Source organism: Haliaeetus leucocephalus, unplaced genomic scaffold, assembly GCF_000737465.1.
Source record: "Haliaeetus leucocephalus isolate CR32 unplaced genomic scaffold, Haliaeetus_leucocephalus-4.0 Scaffold157, whole genome shotgun sequence".
Taxonomy (NCBI): Eukaryota; Metazoa; Chordata; class Aves; order Accipitriformes; family Accipitridae; genus Haliaeetus; species Haliaeetus leucocephalus.
Window position 1 is genome coordinate 1,643,312 of NW_010972593.1, and position 18,934 is coordinate 1,662,245.

The 18,934-nt window shown below is 43.7% G+C and overlaps 1 protein-coding gene across 1 annotated transcript in view; it reads right to left on the minus strand.

Moving 5' to 3' along the window:
- The window catches only part of FBN3 (fibrillin 3), a 110,710-nt gene that overhangs the window by 69,399 nt on the left and 22,377 nt on the right, over positions 1–18,934 (minus strand). Inside the window, exons 4-5 of the mRNA XM_010562269.1 lie at positions 17,043–17,138; positions 14,869–14,964 (exon numbers count right to left, since the gene is read on the minus strand). Of these exons, the coding sequence (XP_010560571.1) occupies positions 14,869–14,964; positions 17,043–17,138 (192 nt within the window). The remainder of the gene's footprint in view (positions 1–14,868; positions 14,965–17,042; positions 17,139–18,934) is intronic.

An 18,934-nucleotide genomic window follows, 5' to 3' on the forward strand; every position in this document is an offset into this window, starting at 1 on the left:
CCCCAACCCTTTTTTTTTCTTTTTTTTTTACACCCCCCCCCCCCCCCCCCCAGTATGGTTTTGAAGCACCACCTAGCCTGAACTGGGGACTTTTGCAGATGCTGCAGAGCCATGTTGGGGCTACAGTGAGTCTTATCTACTCAATCCTGCAGCCAACACAGGCCCCAGATGTGCTCAGAAGAGGAAGCGTAGCAGGAATAGACCTTATTCCCAGTTTCCATGTTTGGCTGGTTGTCATGGAGATCGTTAGGAACCCCTATAGCTAATGAATGGCCATTCCTGACAATTCCAAGCCACAAACCCTTGGGGAGTTAATGGGTGGGATCCATGCCATTACACATGCTCTTACACTGAGCCACGCTATTCCACTTGCAAGCAGCTTCCTGAAAATATCCCTGTAGACATTTTTAACTTTCCTAATTAGTGTGTCTAGGACGTAAGTGGAGAAACGCTTCACGGTTGCTGTGGACATCTGCCTTCACCCACGTGCTGCATGGAGTCCTGTTGGAAGGGGTGGGACCTTAAAGCACAGTAAACGGCTTCAAGTACTTCTGGTTCAGCCAAGCTAGCACCACAAAACCTCATAGTTTCTCCGTTTCCAGCACTTGGGGTGCTGTGCTGACCAAGGACGCTGCCCAGGCTTTGCCTACCCTACTTAACCCAAGTTCACCTTGCCAGAACCTGTCTCACCTCCTACAAGAGGTAATAAAAAATGATGCACTACTCTTTGCCAGCCATGGCTATAATTTATGCCAGAAATGCAGCTTGGACTCATTAAAAAAGAATAATCCATTTCAGACTATTTAAAATTACCACTCTGAGGCTATCAAACATTTATGTACAACAGTTGGAAGGCACCTTCTCTATTGCTCAGTTTCCCCAATGCTAAATTAAAACAATGGAAATCTTTTGTAGGGAATGTTTCCCTGGGCTATACAGCATAACTCAATGCCATTATTTTCATGAAAATGTTAATTTCAGCAACTCAGACTGATTTCTTTGAAGGAGAACTCAAACTGAACACTTCCATAAACAAGGGCATTTTTCAAATGTTTTGTAACAACACCTGAATTGAAACAGTATCTGAACCTGAAATATTTACAACTTTATTTCATATCCAATTTAAATTACTGCTTTGCTGTAGGGGGAAAACAAAAGGCATTTAAAATTAACATTTTACTCTCTTTTAACTGGCTGTTACTGTACCTTGGGGAAAATTGGTAGGTTTTGACAAAGAACTTTTGAAGAGAAGCATTTTGTTTGAAAATTTTCACAAGAAAAAGGATAGCTTCCTCCACTTCTATAACATCCATCTACCCAGCAGGGTATCACCGAGTAAATTAATGCTTGCAATGGGAATCCAGATCCCTGGGTGAAGATGCAAAAGCAGGAACAATTGCACTACTTTCCTTGCTATTTAAAACACAATCCTAGAAACACGAATATGCCTGACCCCAGCCGTGTAAGCAGATCTGCAGAGTCCAGGCTAAAAGGAAGGTGAAGGGACTGAAGAGCTCTCCGCCGCGCTCTCACCCCGTCTTTCAGCCTGCCATTTCTCTGGCACCATTTGGCTGGAATCCCCTCATGAGACAGGCCATGGGCTGGGTGAATTCCTTCTTTACAAAATAAATAAAGAGAGCAGCAAGGAAGAAGAGATTTTTCTTTGCTAAAAATCAAATTCCTTCTCATAATAAACACTGCTTTCGCTGAAGGCTTTTTCTTAAAACAGTAAGGAGAAACGTGGCCTGTAAGTAATCCCCAGAGAGCTACAGACCTCGCTGGGATGAGGTCACTACAACACATGCCCCAGGCTTTGGCAGGCTTCCACGTTGCTTTCTAAAAGCTCCAACAACGGAGTACAGGAGAGCAAGGAGAGTGGATATCAAGCCCAATATCTATTTTTCTATTTTGAGTGAATGATTTCCATCAGCAGGAGGCTTGGTCCCCCAGGCCAGCCTTGCAATTCTTTCTGTCTGTAACCTTCTGGGCTTTGGAGCTCTGGGAGCGAGCGAGAGCAGATGCAACCAAGGCGAGGCACTAATCTGGCAGATGCCTCTGCAAATTCTACCCAAAAAGATTCCCACACAGACTCTGGCTGCTTGTGATGGGGGTGTTCCCCAGAGACCCCACGGAGAAGACTGGCTGTGCCCTCTGGGAGCTGCCGGGAGAGCTGATAACTTACAAATTAAATGCTTAATGGGGCAGTTCATGCCCTGCTTATAGAGAGACCATGAACGTATGGGAAAGTACACAGGGGAACAGCATCCAAAAGCCACCAGCCAGACAACCAACCGAAAGGAGCCAACCAAAAATCCTGCGATTATTTCTGTTGCACTAAACGTGAATGCAGAGATTTTACAACACTGATCGTAGGTCTCGGCACACAGCGCAACTCTAAATATCTGCTAAGCCTCTCAGGCTGTGTCGATACGTGACAGCTTTGGTGGGAGGGGGGATGGTGGATGCAGGGAGAACAGCATGAGGGTCTCCGTAAAGGGCTCCTTTCTCATGGAATACTTTCTCCACCTAGTCATTTCCTTACCTCATACAAACACAGCCACATTCCTGATGTTTAACTGTTTGGACTTTTGCAGAAAAGAAAAAGCTGGCTGGGGCAGTTTATAAGGCCAGACATTCCAAGTGCTGAAAAAACATATTCAAAGGAAATAGTAAAGGGAGAACTTTTTTAAGTTTTCCTGTCCTATTTTTACAGTTTCCTGTCAAAGTCTTAGCCTGATGAAACCTGAGATAGAGCTCCATGCACAACCCTCCTCCAAGGGCTCTCCACTACAGCAGCATCTGAGGCACAAAGCGCACACACGGTAACACGGGGCCAGTGGTTCCAGCAGTTGTAGAAATGTCTGGGAGGGTTTGAGCAGGGGGCTGGCACTGCCATGCTGTGTCCTCCGTCCTGGAAGAGACCACGGGGTCAGAATGCTGTGGGCTGTTGAATACCTGTCTGGTCAGTTTGTCCAGAGATGGAGGTGCAGGAATGGAGGTGCTGGGGGTGGCATGGGGTTTGGTAGCTCCAGACAATTCCCCACACACACACCTGCCCCGGGGGGAAGACTTGCACCTCTCAGACTCCTTTGGCAGAGATCATGGCTATGGGCAGGCTCCTGCATATCAGGGGAAAGAATATAAGGAGATGGTGGCTGGGCTGGGCTGAGCTGTGACTCAATTTGGGGGGATTCCTCCTAAAAGCTGATTGTGTGTTCCTGATAGGACTGAGCAAGGGAAGGAGAAATTTGTGTCTGCCAAGTGGGAAGCATTTTTGGGCAGAGAGATTGTGGATTTTGCCTACTTTCCTTTTGGGACAATGAGCTGGGAAGAAGTAATGGCAAGAACACTACTGAGCAAGGACTTTCAAACAATGTGGTTAGTTTTACAGGTCTTGCCTGATTGTATTAATGTTACTGTGCATGAGCTGCAGTCATCTTCATCTGTCCGTTGCTGCATTCAGCAAAGGTTTTGTATTTCAAAAGTGGCAATGCAATGCTCGTGTGAGGCAGAGCAAGGTGTTCTTTGGAAGAGGCTTATCCACAGCTAAAGCATCCTGAAATAGAAGGAAGAAGTCTCAGAAATTACCAAGTAGACACAAACAGCATGTTATTAGATTTTTCTCAGACGGTATTAATGTAAGTGGAAATACTGCGCTCTCCTTAGCATCTTATCCCAGTACACTTTAGCAGGCTTTGTCTTTGTCTTCAGTGGGAAGATTTCCAAGTCCCTGCCACAAATGGAGCATGTATGTGGACCCTGCTTGGCCGGAGAGGCCTGGAGCTGCTGTGCCACCATGAGCTGAGTGCCCATTTGCTGAACTGCCCAAGAGCCTTTGAGTAGATGTGGACCAAGCAATGCCTCTCCTGCCAGTCTGCGTTCCTCCTCGTCATCTTCATGGGCTTGCAGAGAACGGCGGGTTGATGCACAGCCTTGGGTTGATATCAGTGCACAGGAACTGCAGTTGTTCATGCATCGACATCCAAACGTCCTCCACTGAGCCTGTGTGATGTGATGTTCTATTGCACTCCTCACAGTCACCTAGCAGAGGGCTGCTTACGGCCCTTGCAGAGAGAGTCTCCAGATTTGGGTGAAGTGTGGAAACAGGCATTTATCTTCATGCCGCTTTTCTCCCACAAGGATCAGCAGGTTCAATAACATCAGACTACTCTTGCTCATGGACACCCCTCCCCACAGTGAGAAGGAGAGAAAGCCACATGTCACTGCACCCAAGAGCGATGAAGGGTCAGAAGATAAACCAGCCACCTTCCTGCCCAACCCAGAGCAGGGACTGAGGTGCCAGCTGCAGAGACAAGAAGGTCCCAACCCATGACGGTCCAGGCTCCTTGGCTCACTCAGCTACAGCTGACTCAAACGCTCCTGTGTTTCTTAGTGGCAACACAAATGGCTTGCTTTTGGACAAGGTTGACTCACGCATCTCTTTGCAAAGACCCTCTCTGCTATTACTTGTACGTTTGCCAAACTTTACCTGTTCAGGCTGAAACAGGTTTGTACCCAGGATAAGCAGTTTTGGAAAATTCCAGTCAAAACATTCCTGTCAGATTTAAAGATAAATCTTGGGAATGCTGTTTCCATGAAGGTCTCTGAAGGAAATTAATTCTGATTCCAGAGGCTGGTTCCTATTTTGCACAGGGAACAGGCCTCTGAGCTACATGCTGAACACCAAGCAGCAAACAAAGGTATTAAGTAGCTGTGCTTTGGGAGTGCTGCCCACTCTCTGGCAGGGGAAAAGTAGTATGTGATTGTCTCATTAAGGATTGTACCATAAAGCCCATGGGCACGCAGGAAAATTATATGTGCAGGATGCGTCTACATCCCACCAATATTCCCAGCAGTCTATGACTGGCTTTCTGCAGAGATCAGAGGGAAATGTGGTTTCACAGAACTATAATTATTTTATGAAGTAAACCTGTCTGCAGGAGGAAAATGGCAACCTACAACTGAGTACAGAGTTGCATTCCACTCATGGTGAAGTTTCTGCCAGACCTTTCTGCATAAAGGCAGGCAAGTTATAGCAGTAGATGTCAGAGCTCTTCAGACTGCAGTTGATTATCAAAATGCTTTTTCTACCACAATGTAGAGAAATGGGAGCTTATGCCTCACCTTTGGAGGCAGGCTGAGGAGAAGGAACTCCATCACACATCTCAGCTACAAGTTCTGCTTTAAGTCTTAACATCTGGATTAGCAGAGCACTAGGAAAAATCAGCTGAACCCCTGGTTTCTAACGAGGACGAGAAATCTCTTTGTAAACACAGTCTTTTATTAAAAAGCTCATCTGGGGAAAAAAAATCTTAACCGCTGCCAATAGCATTCCTCCATAAGATTTTTGGTTGAAGTAATTTCAAGCTTAATCCAGAATTGATAGGAAGAAGGGCTTGCCGAGTGTTCGGCAAACTCATGTCTCAGCTGCGTACTATACTTGCACCACCCAGACGGCTTTGAGTGAGCATGGCAGAAAGGAGCCACCATAGCCAGTGCTTTCCCTTGCCTTTTTCCTACCCCAGAAAACTGAAACCCAAGAAAGAAGAGTTCATGACACCCTGGCACAGCCTTGCAGCTCAGGGGATGTATGTGGAGGCCCAGGCAAAGCAAATTTCAGTTTGGTCTCAGGAGCCACATCCCGGTCCATGTTTCTGGGATTTCTCCATTCCTCTGGGATTGTTGCTGTGTGTCACTCTTCCTTCAGAAAAGCAGATGGACTGGGGCTCAGCTTTACAATGTGCATGGACCTCAGGCACAGCCAGAGGTTGTATGGAGGAGATATTTTTGCCAAGCTGACATTTATCCCCAGAACAAAAATTCTGCTGGGCAGCTCAAATTAATGAATTTGACGTACCTTAATCTGAAATGCAAAGGCTTCGATTAAAGACCTTTCCAAGTTATCTCAGATATCATTGAATTTCCATGAACTATTTGTGGTCCCTTTCTTGCTAGCATGTTGTATGTTCTTGCGTGCCTTGGCTCTGGGGGAGTTTCCAGCTAAAGGTATGAAATACGTACATCCCTACGGATTACTTCACTAGGAGCAGCATTTCGGAAGTTCAGGACTGTGACCTGAGTTAGGCAGGAGTGAGCAAAGGGACCACGTTACTGTTGGCTGCTTCCTGCTATGGCTTTTACATGCTCGCATGGGGATCAGACACATCCTGTGTGGCTGCTTCATTTCTCCTAAGCCTCCAAATTAGACTGAAAATTTGGGGAAAAAAAATCATTATGAAGAGGAAACAGAAAAGCTGAGACAAAGCCACTCTTAATAACTCTTCTCAGAAGGGGGTTGGAGAGGCCTTACAAGCAAGAATAATGGGGTATTCTGCAATATTCCCACCATCTGGAAATCTGAGTGGATTAAAGTGCCGTTTATACTGAGACACTCACTAGCATCCATCTGTATGTTACAAGATGGTGTTTTGGATCATGTATTCTGTTTATATATGGCATGGGGTGTCTGTCACTAGAAGAGCTACGGCTGGAGGGCATGCTAGAGATCATTTTGAACTTCTCTTTCCCTTAGACATGACTGACTACTAGAGTTAGACCTAACCAATATTTGTATAACCTGCTCTTAAACACCTACAGATATAAAAATCCACAGCCTCCTTATGCAATTCTTCTAGTGCTTAAATATTTCAGGACAATGGATAAGTGGCAGTTAGACTGATAGAATCAAATGAAATTAGGAGGACGAGAGCAACTGCTGTCCTATACAGTAAGGATCTCTGAGAAATTGATATAGCATATAAAAATATGCTAATCCTGGGACTTGCATTAGTCTGACTCACTGTTAATGGACATTTCTTCCAGGACTGGAATTGTATGAGTTATAAGGAACCCTGGGTTCACAAGGCCACCCTCCAGAAAAAAAAAAGACATCAAAATCCTTTTGAAACTTTGGTGAAATTACAGACACAGACATGTTATGGGGACTCAGAAATCTTCCCTGAGTGCACATCAAAGGAGATCCTCATGTTACATACATGCTAAAATATAAAAATCTGTATCTTGATATAAGCAGAATAATGGAGATGCAGGAAGAAAACAGATGAAAATTAGCAACAGCTTTAAAGTAAAATGTATTGAGTAGCGGTTTAGATGCTATCTGTCCTTTTTCCCATGTACTAAGTTTATGTCTTGTTTATGCCTGGGACCCGATTTTGCCCACTCTGGTTATATCCCAAGTGCTTTTGGAGAAGCACTGGACATGCAGAACATGATCTGCTCTTCACTGACTGCTGCTGTGGCTTCATCTGGAGACCTGCTGCAAAGAGACCAACCAAGGCTCTAACATGGGATGGGATCAAGGTCCACACACAGGCTCTCAGTCTTCCTCTTTTAGAGGATGGTTGTAGACGGTTTAACCCACCTACACATGGCAGTTTTTGAAAGCTTGTGTCCTCCTCACTCAATGGTTGACAGTCCTCAAGGTATTTGGAAAGAAATAGGAGAAATGAGAATCTCTTGAAAACGGCTGTGAATTGTTGAAAGACATGGATTCTGTTGGTGAGAAGCTGCTGTTTGGGAGCATTTTCACTTCAATCCAACCCAGTCCTGGTTATGGTTTTGGAAAGAGAACAGTCCTGCAGGGAGGACTATGGAAGAACAGGAGATACACACTGCCTCTTCCATGGATGTTGCATATCTAGGACCTGCTGTGGCTCTAACCTTGCTTTTGTTCACATTTGAAACACTGCATTCAGTGACAGGGCTTTGTTTTCTTGCACTGGCTAAGGAAGAGCCAGAACTCAGACACTGGATGCCAGTTTTAAGTTTGCTATTATCTTTACATGGACACAATCCTTTCCAAGACTCTTCATGGGATATGGGACTTGGAAGGAATTATGCAAGGCTTCGGGAGCACAGCTGGCTTTCAGCTCAGCCCAGAAGTGTTTGCCCTGAAGAACACCACCCCACAAGTTTGTTGGTTAAACTTTTGGAAATCTTGCACCATTAAGAGGAAAGGACATGCAGACATAGCAAGGGCCTTCTGAACCAGACAAATCATAGGAACCACAGTCTCCACAAAGATCGAGAATGTTACTCTAAAAATCTTTTTTTTCCAAAGTAAATGAAGACTTTCTTTCACAAGAGGTACCAGTTGGCATCCATAGTGAAGACTTCAGCATTTGGATGGAAAAAAAACAAATTAAACCTCATCCTTGGAATCAGGAGGAGCTTCCACACCTTCACCTGACTCAAACGTTGTCACTTTTTACAACAAATTTTCTCCTACTTGAAGGAGGGTGAAATCAGAGACATGACATCAAAATGTTTCATTTTTCTGTAAAACTATTAAAAAAAAATTGGCTTCTCTCCCCACAGTTTCATTTTTCCTGTACTGCAGCTTTTCCTCTGACACTGATGTAATGTGAGTTCAGGTTACCAAAGGCTGTTGGGATTATACAATATATTCAGTAGTTCTTCATCCCTGAAGATGTCAAGTAGAGAGAGGAAATGATGCTAAGATTCTTTGAGTACCTAGCTATTAAGGTATTTACCTCTGAAGTGGAGTATTTCCTGAATGAAGTGTGAAGGTAGCTAGATTGCTTCCATTACAAAGCAGCCTCTTACTGGAGCCCTGAGCTGTTGAACATGCAGCTTGTTGAGTGTACAGCACCAGAAGCTGTTGCTTAGCATTCAGGAATTTAGTTTATTATAGTTTAAAAGTAAAATTATCTCTTTTTATGGTTATAGTGAAATAAAGTCAAATTAAAACCCTAAATAAATCTGTAATCGGATAGATTTGTGTGGTTTGAATGCCTTCTTTTCATCAACACAGATGGGCACGTTTTTCACTGCTTGCCAGTCTAAACTGATACCCCAAACCCTGTAGGAAAGCACACCTCCAGAGAGCAAAGGAACAGCTAATGGCCACACTACAAACAACAGCAATTGTACAAAGCTAAGGAGCCTTTCTGAGAATCCCAACTCCTCAGCACAGATATTAGCTGGACTAATGCAGGTCTGTGTTCTTTGAAACAAGTTAGTATCTTTGCGTGGTATTATCTTCTGTACATATAACAATCAGATTGTGGCAACCACGCTGTGCCTTGCAGCAGAGAGAAGCCTACAGACAACTATCTTTACACTGTTCAGGCATTTACAGATTTTAAATCTGTTAAGAATGAATTGGTCTTAAGTCCCAACGTCAAGCAAGCTAGTGCATGACAGCCAGAGACTCTTGCCTAAACCCTACCACATATGGATTAGCCACAACACATCCTTAGAAAGCCCTTCTCTCTTGATCTGAAGACTCCAAAGATGGGATTCACCTGGTTAAATGTAGAGAAGTCCATAGTCCATATGTCTGTGGCAAACTGATCACCCCTCTGTATACAATCATCCTAAAGGCAATGTCTGCATTTGGTCAGTGAATCCTGCCTCTCAGTGCTGTTATCAGCCCATCATCTATAAGGTTTCATGGCGCGCTGTGCTCAGCTGGACACATCTATCCCACAGAGGTCTAAAGTGAGGTTTTGTAGCACAGGGGGGGATCCAGCACATTCCTGTCGAAGACAGCCAGCTGAAACGGACCTCCTTGTTAAAAACATGATCTGTTTTTTCCAATTTGAACTTGTTTTCCTTCAGCTTTCAGTCCCTTTGCCTTGCTTCAGCAGAATGACCGGGGGCAGCCCCTGCTTTCACGGGTTGTCACATTCTACAAGAAAGACTTTTCTGCTAAGGGACTACCCACCCCTCTGTGATACTGTCAACTAGCCACTTCTGCCAGCGTGTGCACTACTGAAGAGGGTACAGCCCTTAGGATGTAAAGTGTGTTTGACCAAAGACTCTTCCTGAAGTAATGGCATCATTTTACCCAGGTCTTCTTGGGAAGAAATGTTCATGAGGAAGACTAGCATTTCAGCTTGAACAAACCACTTAGAGATTTGTCCTGGCTGAAGGAAATCCCTTTGTACGCTTGGTTATGCCTGTGCTGAGCTCAAGAGGCTTCTCCTACAGAGCTCTTTGGTAGAGAAGCAGATGAGTGACAGAGCAGCAGACAGATGAAGTCCCCAAATATAATAGCAAGTTGCAAAGCCAAAGAGTCATCAGTTCAGGGCCATCTGTGTGTGAGGTATCATCTGGCCTGCTTCTGCTACACTTGAAACATGGATACTGGTGAATTTTGATACAGAAGGGCTCTTTAAAAACCACATTTCCTGGCATTTATATCAAGCTGAAAATATTCAGTGTGCTTCCTTAGGCTGAGGTAACATCGCCACCTGTAAAAGCACATCCTCAAATATCCAGTGCATCCACGCTGGCTGGAGGCAAACCAGCTCTTGGTCCAGAAACCAGTCAGCCACAGCAATATGAGCTGGAGCGAGCCCATCCTTCCTACCAGACTGGTCTCTTAACACAACTTTTCAGTCTGAGGCATCTTATGGTTTATTTAACACTGTGGCTCTAGCCTTGAGGTGGCTTATTTGGGAACATCACCAGGAGCAAATGCAGAGTTGGCTGTATCTCAACACACAGTCCTCCCTCAATCGTGCTCTTATCGCTGCCAGCAGTTGATTTACCAGCCCTCCTGCAACCCTTTGGTGACTCCTCACAGTTCTCGTGCTGCAGCAAAATGTCTACTATTTTACAGAGAAATGTAACAGGGTGATGTAATGAGCTGCCAAACAAGCACAAGCAGTGGGCCAGACTCAGGATGGAGCAGCAGAGCTCATACTGCTTTGTCCTATGCTCAGAACATAAAATCTCCACAATACCCAGCTATGATCAAACCAACTGCCCCATTTCAGTAATGGGGCTGGGAGAGGTGGAGAGATGTATCCTACAACACATCCTCTCTTCTGCCGGCTGAGTGTGGTCTGATCTGCAAGCCCAGATGGTTCCTATCAGTAGACATCTCACAGCACATAGTGAAATGACTGTACGTATCACATTATCTCTGCTTTCTTTCCCAAAAGGCAGTGAAAGCCAGCTTAAACTACCTGTCATTTTCTTCGTGCTCTGTAGCCAGGACAGTCTCTCATTTTGTGGTCTGGAAGCAGCAGACACAAGGATGCTAGAGTGCAAGAGTGCATTCTTATTGCCTAGTGCCAGCGTGCTGCTTTTAGTAGTTAGCAATGGTTCCCCCATGAGAAACACCACAGTAGCTACTCTGTGTCAGAAGGAGGAAGGTGAATGATGTCTTGCTAGACAGTAACTGGCATTAATGGAAGCTCTCTGCCCACAGAGATGCAGGCAGGAATCCAAGGAATTTCCAGAGTACTCAACCACCTACCCAGCCGTGCTATGAGAGCATCACCACGGAGCCTTGGGCTGAAAACTGTACTTCCTCCATATGAAGCCAGTGGGTTTCAGGCTCTGCTTTGAATTAATCTTTCTTCAGAAAAATCTTTAGGAACGAGACTCAGAGATAAATGGAGAGCTATAGATGATCCATGTTGCTTCCAAGCCTGCTACTTGAGTCTCCTGTTACTGGAGACTCCCAAGGATGCTTGTAAACATGTCAAATACTGTGGCTGCTTTAAATGGAGAAACTGAACAGGAATTCAACAGTGGTCATGTCTCGAGTAAGTCTGGTGCTTAGGGACTTCATCTTAACAGGCCTAGTGATGAAGCAGGAATTCATTTTCTCCTTGGAAGGGTTAAGTTCTTTGCTGTCACGCTAATTATTCTGGTAGGTCAGTCACAACCACCTCACCTGGCTGCAAACTCACAGACTGCCCAGCCAGGAGCCTCTTTGAAAAGTGTAACTTTTAACATCTCTTAGCAAAGCAAGCGCTCTGTTTGTCTTGGCAGGGAAGACCTGTGTATACACAGCTGGAGAGCTTGTTTTGTCTCTTAGTACAAGTCTGGACTAAACCAAATCTCTAAAGGCTTTGTAAAAATGCTCTCTTTATTTAAAGAATTTTATACATTACAAGATGTCTCCAAAGTCTGCCCCTGATCAGACCCCTTCTTTTCCTGCCTCTTCCATTCTCTCTCTTACCCCCTCCACTACCACACACACAAGAGTCAGGACAGTTGGATTTTTCAGTCCCTCCTGGCATTGCTGTATCCAGAAGTTTCTTTAAGAAATTTCTAGCTTTCTTTTCAAACAAGGCCAATGTCCATATCGATTTATGAATCTCAATACTTCAGATCCCCATGAGCTAGGAAAAAAGTAAGCAGCTCTACAGACACAGTTCTGGGGCTTGGGTTTAGGGTTTTAGGGGAAGGAATCTTGCAAGGTAGAGCCTTCAAAAGAGAAAGGTTGTTATCATAATTCCTTTCCATAACTACAGCAATCCACATCTGCATGTACAGGTGTGTGTGTATGTTAGAAAAAGGCAGAGAGAGGGCTTAAAGAATATGTAACGGCAGTGCTCGACCGATACCTGTGTTTGCAGGAGAGTACAAAGAAGGAGACTGGAACAATGAAAGGTTACTTCAATAAATGTGTGTGGAGGCTCTTAAAAAGCTTTCCCTTCTCTGCATCCAATAAATGTGAGGCTCAAACCACAGCAGAGGCCTTTTATGGGGCACCTGCACCATTAGGTTCAGTAGATACTTTTGCAACCAGGGAACATTGCACAACTATGTTGAGTTCTGCGTATTTCTGCTGGCCACTGTTCAAGCTGGGCTGGCTGATGCTTGGGCTACCGGAAACCAACTGTTATTCCTATCTCACCCTCTAAATCATGTTGCCAAGAATCCCCAACTTGGAAAAAAACATTAAAGGCAAGAACAGTCCGATCCTTGGACATGGAGTTAAACAGAATTAGCCCAATCTTGAGAAAGCGAGAGGCTAGAAAAGCAGAATATTTCCAGGGTGCTTTGATCTTAATCCTGGGAGTTTGCACATTGGCTTCATGTTTCAGTTTCATTTCTGCTCTGTGCCACTCTGACCTTGCCAAAAATCATATCAGAGCGGTGTCGTGAGATGTCCATTTAAGCCAACAGGAAAGGGAGAAATTTCGTATCTCAGCCAAAACCTCAGTCATACCCACACTGCCCAAATGTAAACCTGATCTAGCCACTCAGCACATGCTGGCTGGATGAAATACAGCAAAGCCACATGTCACTAAGAGCCATATGCTTAGCTGGTGAAAACTGTGGTTCTTACTGGAGCTGTTTCGATTCATACTGGATGAGCAGCTGGCATCGAACTGCATGAGGTTTACAATAAACCAGAGTTGGCTTATGCTTCCCTTTGAAACATTTTTACTACAATAAGGTACTTTCATGGAAAACCTTAAGTTCTGGTCATAATTTTCAAGGTTTTTCATGTAATTATAGTACTAATCCGTGAAAATAATTTTGCAAAGGTCGGAAAGTTGACTTTTGGGGTTTCAGGTCCATGTTCATTTGAGAATTATCGGCTATTTGCATTGGTGACATCATTAGTTTTAATTTTTCATGGTACATGGTATTGACCTCCTTCACCCAAAAGTAACTGTCTCCTGAAGCACACAGGACAGGTCAAATTCAGGCAATAAACTGAGTTGCTGCAGGAATTTGATTCTATATAGTGAGAGAGGCAGGAGGCTGCAGAAATGATCTTACTGATGGGGGACCTGAGTGCTCGCCTGGTGAACTGCCATCTACCCATGTCTGATGGAGTTCCTGTGCGAGCTGGCCAAGTCCTTAAACCAGCATTTTGCATGTGGTCCATAACTGCGTGTGGTCCCTAACTCCTTAGACGTCATTCCTCTGCAAGACCTGCAGTGAGTCGTACTTGCAGTGCTGAGCAGGAACAGCGAACACTGAGAGTCATAGAATCATAGGATCATTTAGGTTGGAAAAGACATTTAAGATCATCGAGTCCTGCAAGTCCAGCTCAGGGTGACTCAAGATGGGCACCAAAATTAGCTGGCTGTACTGGGTCTGAGTGGGATGGAGTTAACTTTCCTCATTGTGGTGCAGTGTTTTGCTTTTGTAGCTAAAACAGTGTGGATAACACCCCAGTGTTTCGGCTGTTGCTGAACAGTGCTTGCACAATGTCAAGTCTAGTAGTCTGGGGCTGGGCAAGAGGCTGGGAGGGGACACAGCTAGGACAAGTGACCAGAACTGACCAAAGGGATATTCCACACCATATGACATCATGCTCAGCAATAAAACCTCAGGGAAAGAAGGAGGAAGGGGCGGATATAAGATGGTTACAGTGTTAGTCTTCCCAAGACACCATTACAGGTGCTGAGGTCCTGTTTCCCAGGAATTGGCTGGGTGTCTGCCCACTGGTGGGAAGTAGTGAATCAATTCCTTATTTTGTTTTGCTACCACACACAGCTTTTGCTCTCCTTATTAAGCTGACATCATCTCCAGCCATGAGTCTTTCTGACTTCCTTCTGTCTTCTACCCATCCCAAGGGAGAGGGGAGTGAGAGAGATGTAGGATGGGTGTTTGGCTGCCGGCTGGGGTCAACCCATCACATGTTTGAAAGTTTTGGCTTACGTTTCTTTTCCCTTCTCTCTTAGTGTTTAGGAAGGGACTGATGGTGTCACCTTCCCTTCATGAGGATGCTGTGCTAAGGGGCTTCCCGGCATTTCTAAGCCACTCCCGGGTTATCAAGACAAGAAACAGGGAAATGTGCAAGAGAAAAATACCTGTTTTGTACTCAGCACGGGGTTTTACTGATGTTTAACAAACTGCTACAAGGGGCCACATGTGGAGAGGAGGATCCAGAGACACTGACCAGCCGTGCAGTCAGTAGGCACTTTGCATCCTGCACATGTAATAACCAGGGATCTCGGGAAGTGTTTTGGGTATGAGGTTGTCATTACAGGCTGTATCATCAGGCAGAGGAATTGAGCAGAAATTCACATAAAATTTTGAATCCTTAGTACACGTGCTTAAATATACCATTCCTGATCCTGTGCTCTGTCAGTGATAATATCATGAAAATGTGTTCCTTACCTCTCTCACACTGGGGACCAGTGAATCCATAGACACAAGCACAACGGTTTGGCCCAATGCATCGACCTCCATTCTGACAGCCATTTTCACAGACAGCTATTTTGAAATAGAAAGAGAAATCAGTGATTTCTGCTCTTAATGAAACCACAGTGTGAGGCGTGTGGTGCTGGCAGGACTTGGAATATCACCTACTTTGTGTTGTTCACCCGTCAGGAGTCTCCTCCACGCAGTGAACATACAGAGAAAAATCTTAATATTTTTTCCTGGAAAATTACTTCCTGTTTATGAATGAACTCATTTATAAAAAGGCTATAAACTCTTATTTCACTTGAGAGGATTTCCTACACTCTGGAATCTCAGTTCATTCAGGTCAGCATAGGGATTTAAATGTCAAGGTCAAGAGGAACTGATAAAAATGAGAAACTGCATAAAGGCAAATGTTTAACGTATGACAACAGTGAAATGTGAGGAGAGGAGACTAGTCACCCATTTAAACCCATGTACCCAAAGCAATGAAGAACCAGTCTGATCAGCACACAAGTATTCATTGACTTAAAATTAGACCTGCTACCCTTAGTTGAAAAACTGCAGTCAATAGTCTAGGACTGAAGTCAAAGGAGTAGGTTGCTGATTAGGTCCTGGGCTGAGACTAAGCTAATTGAACAGGATGTAGGAACATTTCTGCACATGACATGAGCAATTGCTGGTTGTGACAGATGCCATTGACCTACTAAAAAGATCTCAGTAGCTGTAAAGACTAATGAGATTGTTATGGCTGTTATGACACTTCTTAAAGTTCCTATATGGAGCTTCACTCTCTGAGCTACTCAGTTGCCCAGCAACACCAGCGCATTGAAGATGAGAAGAATATAAACTCATGAAAGGTGAGGTCCACAGCAATCTTGTACGATACCTCAGCGTGGCCCTCACTGGTCTAGTGCTAAGCTCTGAGCTGCAGAGAGGCCAGGTACTGCCGCATTTCACAGCCTTCAAAGGCTACACCCATCTTGGAGCCGAGGAAGCTGAAATCTGCTCTGCTGGGATGCTGCCAGTGGGACTCTCCATTGTTCCCCACCCTGTCAGTGATGTCTTGCCAATATCTGAACCATTATGAAAACTCTACTGAGGATATTATAGGTGGAGCTGGTAGCAGCACATAATTAAGGTTGCCTAGCACGTTCCATTATAAGCCCCGGATTGCTGTTACTTATAATTTTCCCAAGCTTTAGCTATTCAGAATGAAATTTTCCATATGGTGTGTCTGCCTTTAGTTGAACTTTTTGGAAAGTTTCAGCAAATATGATTCAGTCATAGCTGAGGATAAGTTTAGGGGAAATATGGTGGTTTGCCCATCTTTAAAAAAATTCTCACAGACTTCACTGAAGACTTTAGTGAATCTCACATTGATACAGGGATTAGAAATTTGCCTGGGAAGTTCCATTTGATCAGAGATTCTTTTTAAAAACTGTTGTGCATGCTTGCTTACTAGACAATTCTTAAAGATGGCACCTAAGTTGTTTGGTTGTTAATTCTACAATGTGCATGAGCAATGATTTAAAATTGCCAAATATCTTTCATGGGAAACTAGGGGAAAAAACTGAATTTCTCCCTATGAAAGGTATAGGTGCTTTGGCAAAATAGAAAACCATCATAAAACGTTGAAAAATTTCTTTACATTACTATATTGACATTTTCCTATAGAAAGTCAGTGTTGTCAAGTAAACAGAACTAAAAAGTGAACTCCCCCAAATGTAACCAGGTGTACTTTATAATCAAAAAATGTTGGTTTGTTTGGGGTTTTTTTGTTTTTCTTCTTCTAATTGAAAGACTTCATTTGAGCTAAAATGAAGGTTTCCCACAAAAAGCCCCTTCCCAGAGAATATGCTGTTTATCTAAAACTATTTACAGAGAAATGATATCTAATATACCTATATATTTGCATATATATTTTTATATATATTTACAGTGAAATTATATCTAATATATCTAGATATAGATATATATCTATACCCCCTAAGGAGAGCAGCCTAAGATTCCAATGGAGAGGAGAATACAGGGATGACATCAAAGAGTACATCACTGTGTGCAAGGTGACCTCTCTAGTCATGAGGCTGCATGAATCTAGCCTTGCCCTTCAGCTCACCATGTATACAGTAGGTGTTGCCAGTACTTACGCTGTCCACAGTATGTTCCAGTATAGCCTTTCTGGCAGAGGCAGGACTCCTCATTGCAGCTCCCACCATTCATGCACCTCACATTGCAGGTTTGGACTGTGGAGAAGAGCAGGGAAATACTACACGATGATGCAACAAATTGTCTGTGACAGGAGGTGAACACCTCACATGTAATGGATGTTCAAAACTTTCTTGTCTCAATGCAGAATCTAAGGGTGGTGTTAGGTGTCCAGTTCCTTCAAGTTAAATGGAGAGACTGCTGACTTCCCATGGTAGGATATGAGCCCATGGTGTGGTTAAAGGCTTGCACTTTTACTGACGTATAATTACCCCAAAGTTGCTTACAAAAGTAAATACCACAGTCTGTTCTTTACTCCCTAGATGTAAGACATTTTTATTGTTCCTGTACCTGGTAGTATTGAACTGTTTGGATAGGGAAAAGCCATGAACACGATGGGCAGTGTGAGACTAGGAGCAATTTAGGGGATGTAATTCTTCAAGTCCATCTCATACAAGGCAAGGTATCACTGTTCTCTTATGGCAAACAGTTTTTAGAGTAATATAAATAGGCCTTATTCCACAGAAAACAAAGACACTCATCATTTTACTTCATTAAGGAATCTACCCCAATTAAACATCTGCAGCTTTGTCCTTTCTACAGGACGTCCTGCCATAGCTCATGTGACTCTAAGTAAGGGCATATTTCCTGATATCTCCCTTTATTTGATAACTGTCATTCTAAACAATTCTTTCTTTTAGGATACTACACTTTTCAAATATTTTCATACCCTTTTTAGTATTCTTTTAGATTGCTGCTCCATTTTCAAAACACGCTTTTCACATTCTGGGCTGTCTAATCTTTAAAATGCCTTCATATTAAAAGACCTATGAGATGTTTGGGGGGATAGAATTTCTTTGGCGGGGGAAAATCATCAATTTTTAAGATATTTCTCTTCCTTTTACAATTACTATGTGGCCTTATTGGTGAGGTTCATTTAATACAAGAGGTTTTTTTAAGAAATCTGAAAAGAAAAGCACGTATCATCTATTCTTTCTATGTTAGAGTTCAGCTTTCACACTAGATTATGACACACTGAATGTGACTAATACACTGTGGGAAAACAATAGCAATAAATAAGAGTCGGGAAGTTTTATACTGATGTAGACACAAAGCCAGTATTAGCTTTAACTGTTTCATCACTATTCAATGTTTAAGGAATGTGGTATTTAAGTAGAAGAGCCCAAAAGGGGAGGTTTACTGCTAAACACTGAGTTACAAATACAGGTCAAACAGCTTTCATTCTTTACTGAAACGCCTGGAACAATGCATTCTTCCTTTGTAAGATGTGACAACTCAAATTGCAAGTGCCTGAGGTTATAGCAAGTTATGTGAAAACTGTTTTTCAGCATGTACACCACAGTTCTTGTCTGCCAGGGATAGGAGGGGCCGTGACTTGGCAGCTTGGAGAAGGTGGGGCTGGAGAGTGCATATGTGAGTGGATGCTCAGCTGTGGCTTGTGTCTTCTCTGTGCATGCTACATCAGTTCCAAGAAGGGAAGAGATGGGGCCAGTGCAAGTGAAATGTCTGTCCAAAAGGTAGTAGGACTCAGAAGTGTCCAATAGGGATAATTATATGGTTGACGCCTTGTTCAGAGGAAGCCTGAAAGGAAGGACGAGCAGAATGGGAAGTCTCAGAGCTTTGCATTCAAAATGCTCGGCACATGTGCTGTACATTTAATCCATGCATCGCTAGCGTGGTTCGAATTAGTCATGATGTCTACTATTCTTCCTATTGCTCTATGGCCAGAGATCAGGCCAAATTTAGATGAAAGCTTAATCGTTAGAGAAACTAAGCTTGAGGCTTCAAAGCGTTGCCCAGATTGTCAGACATG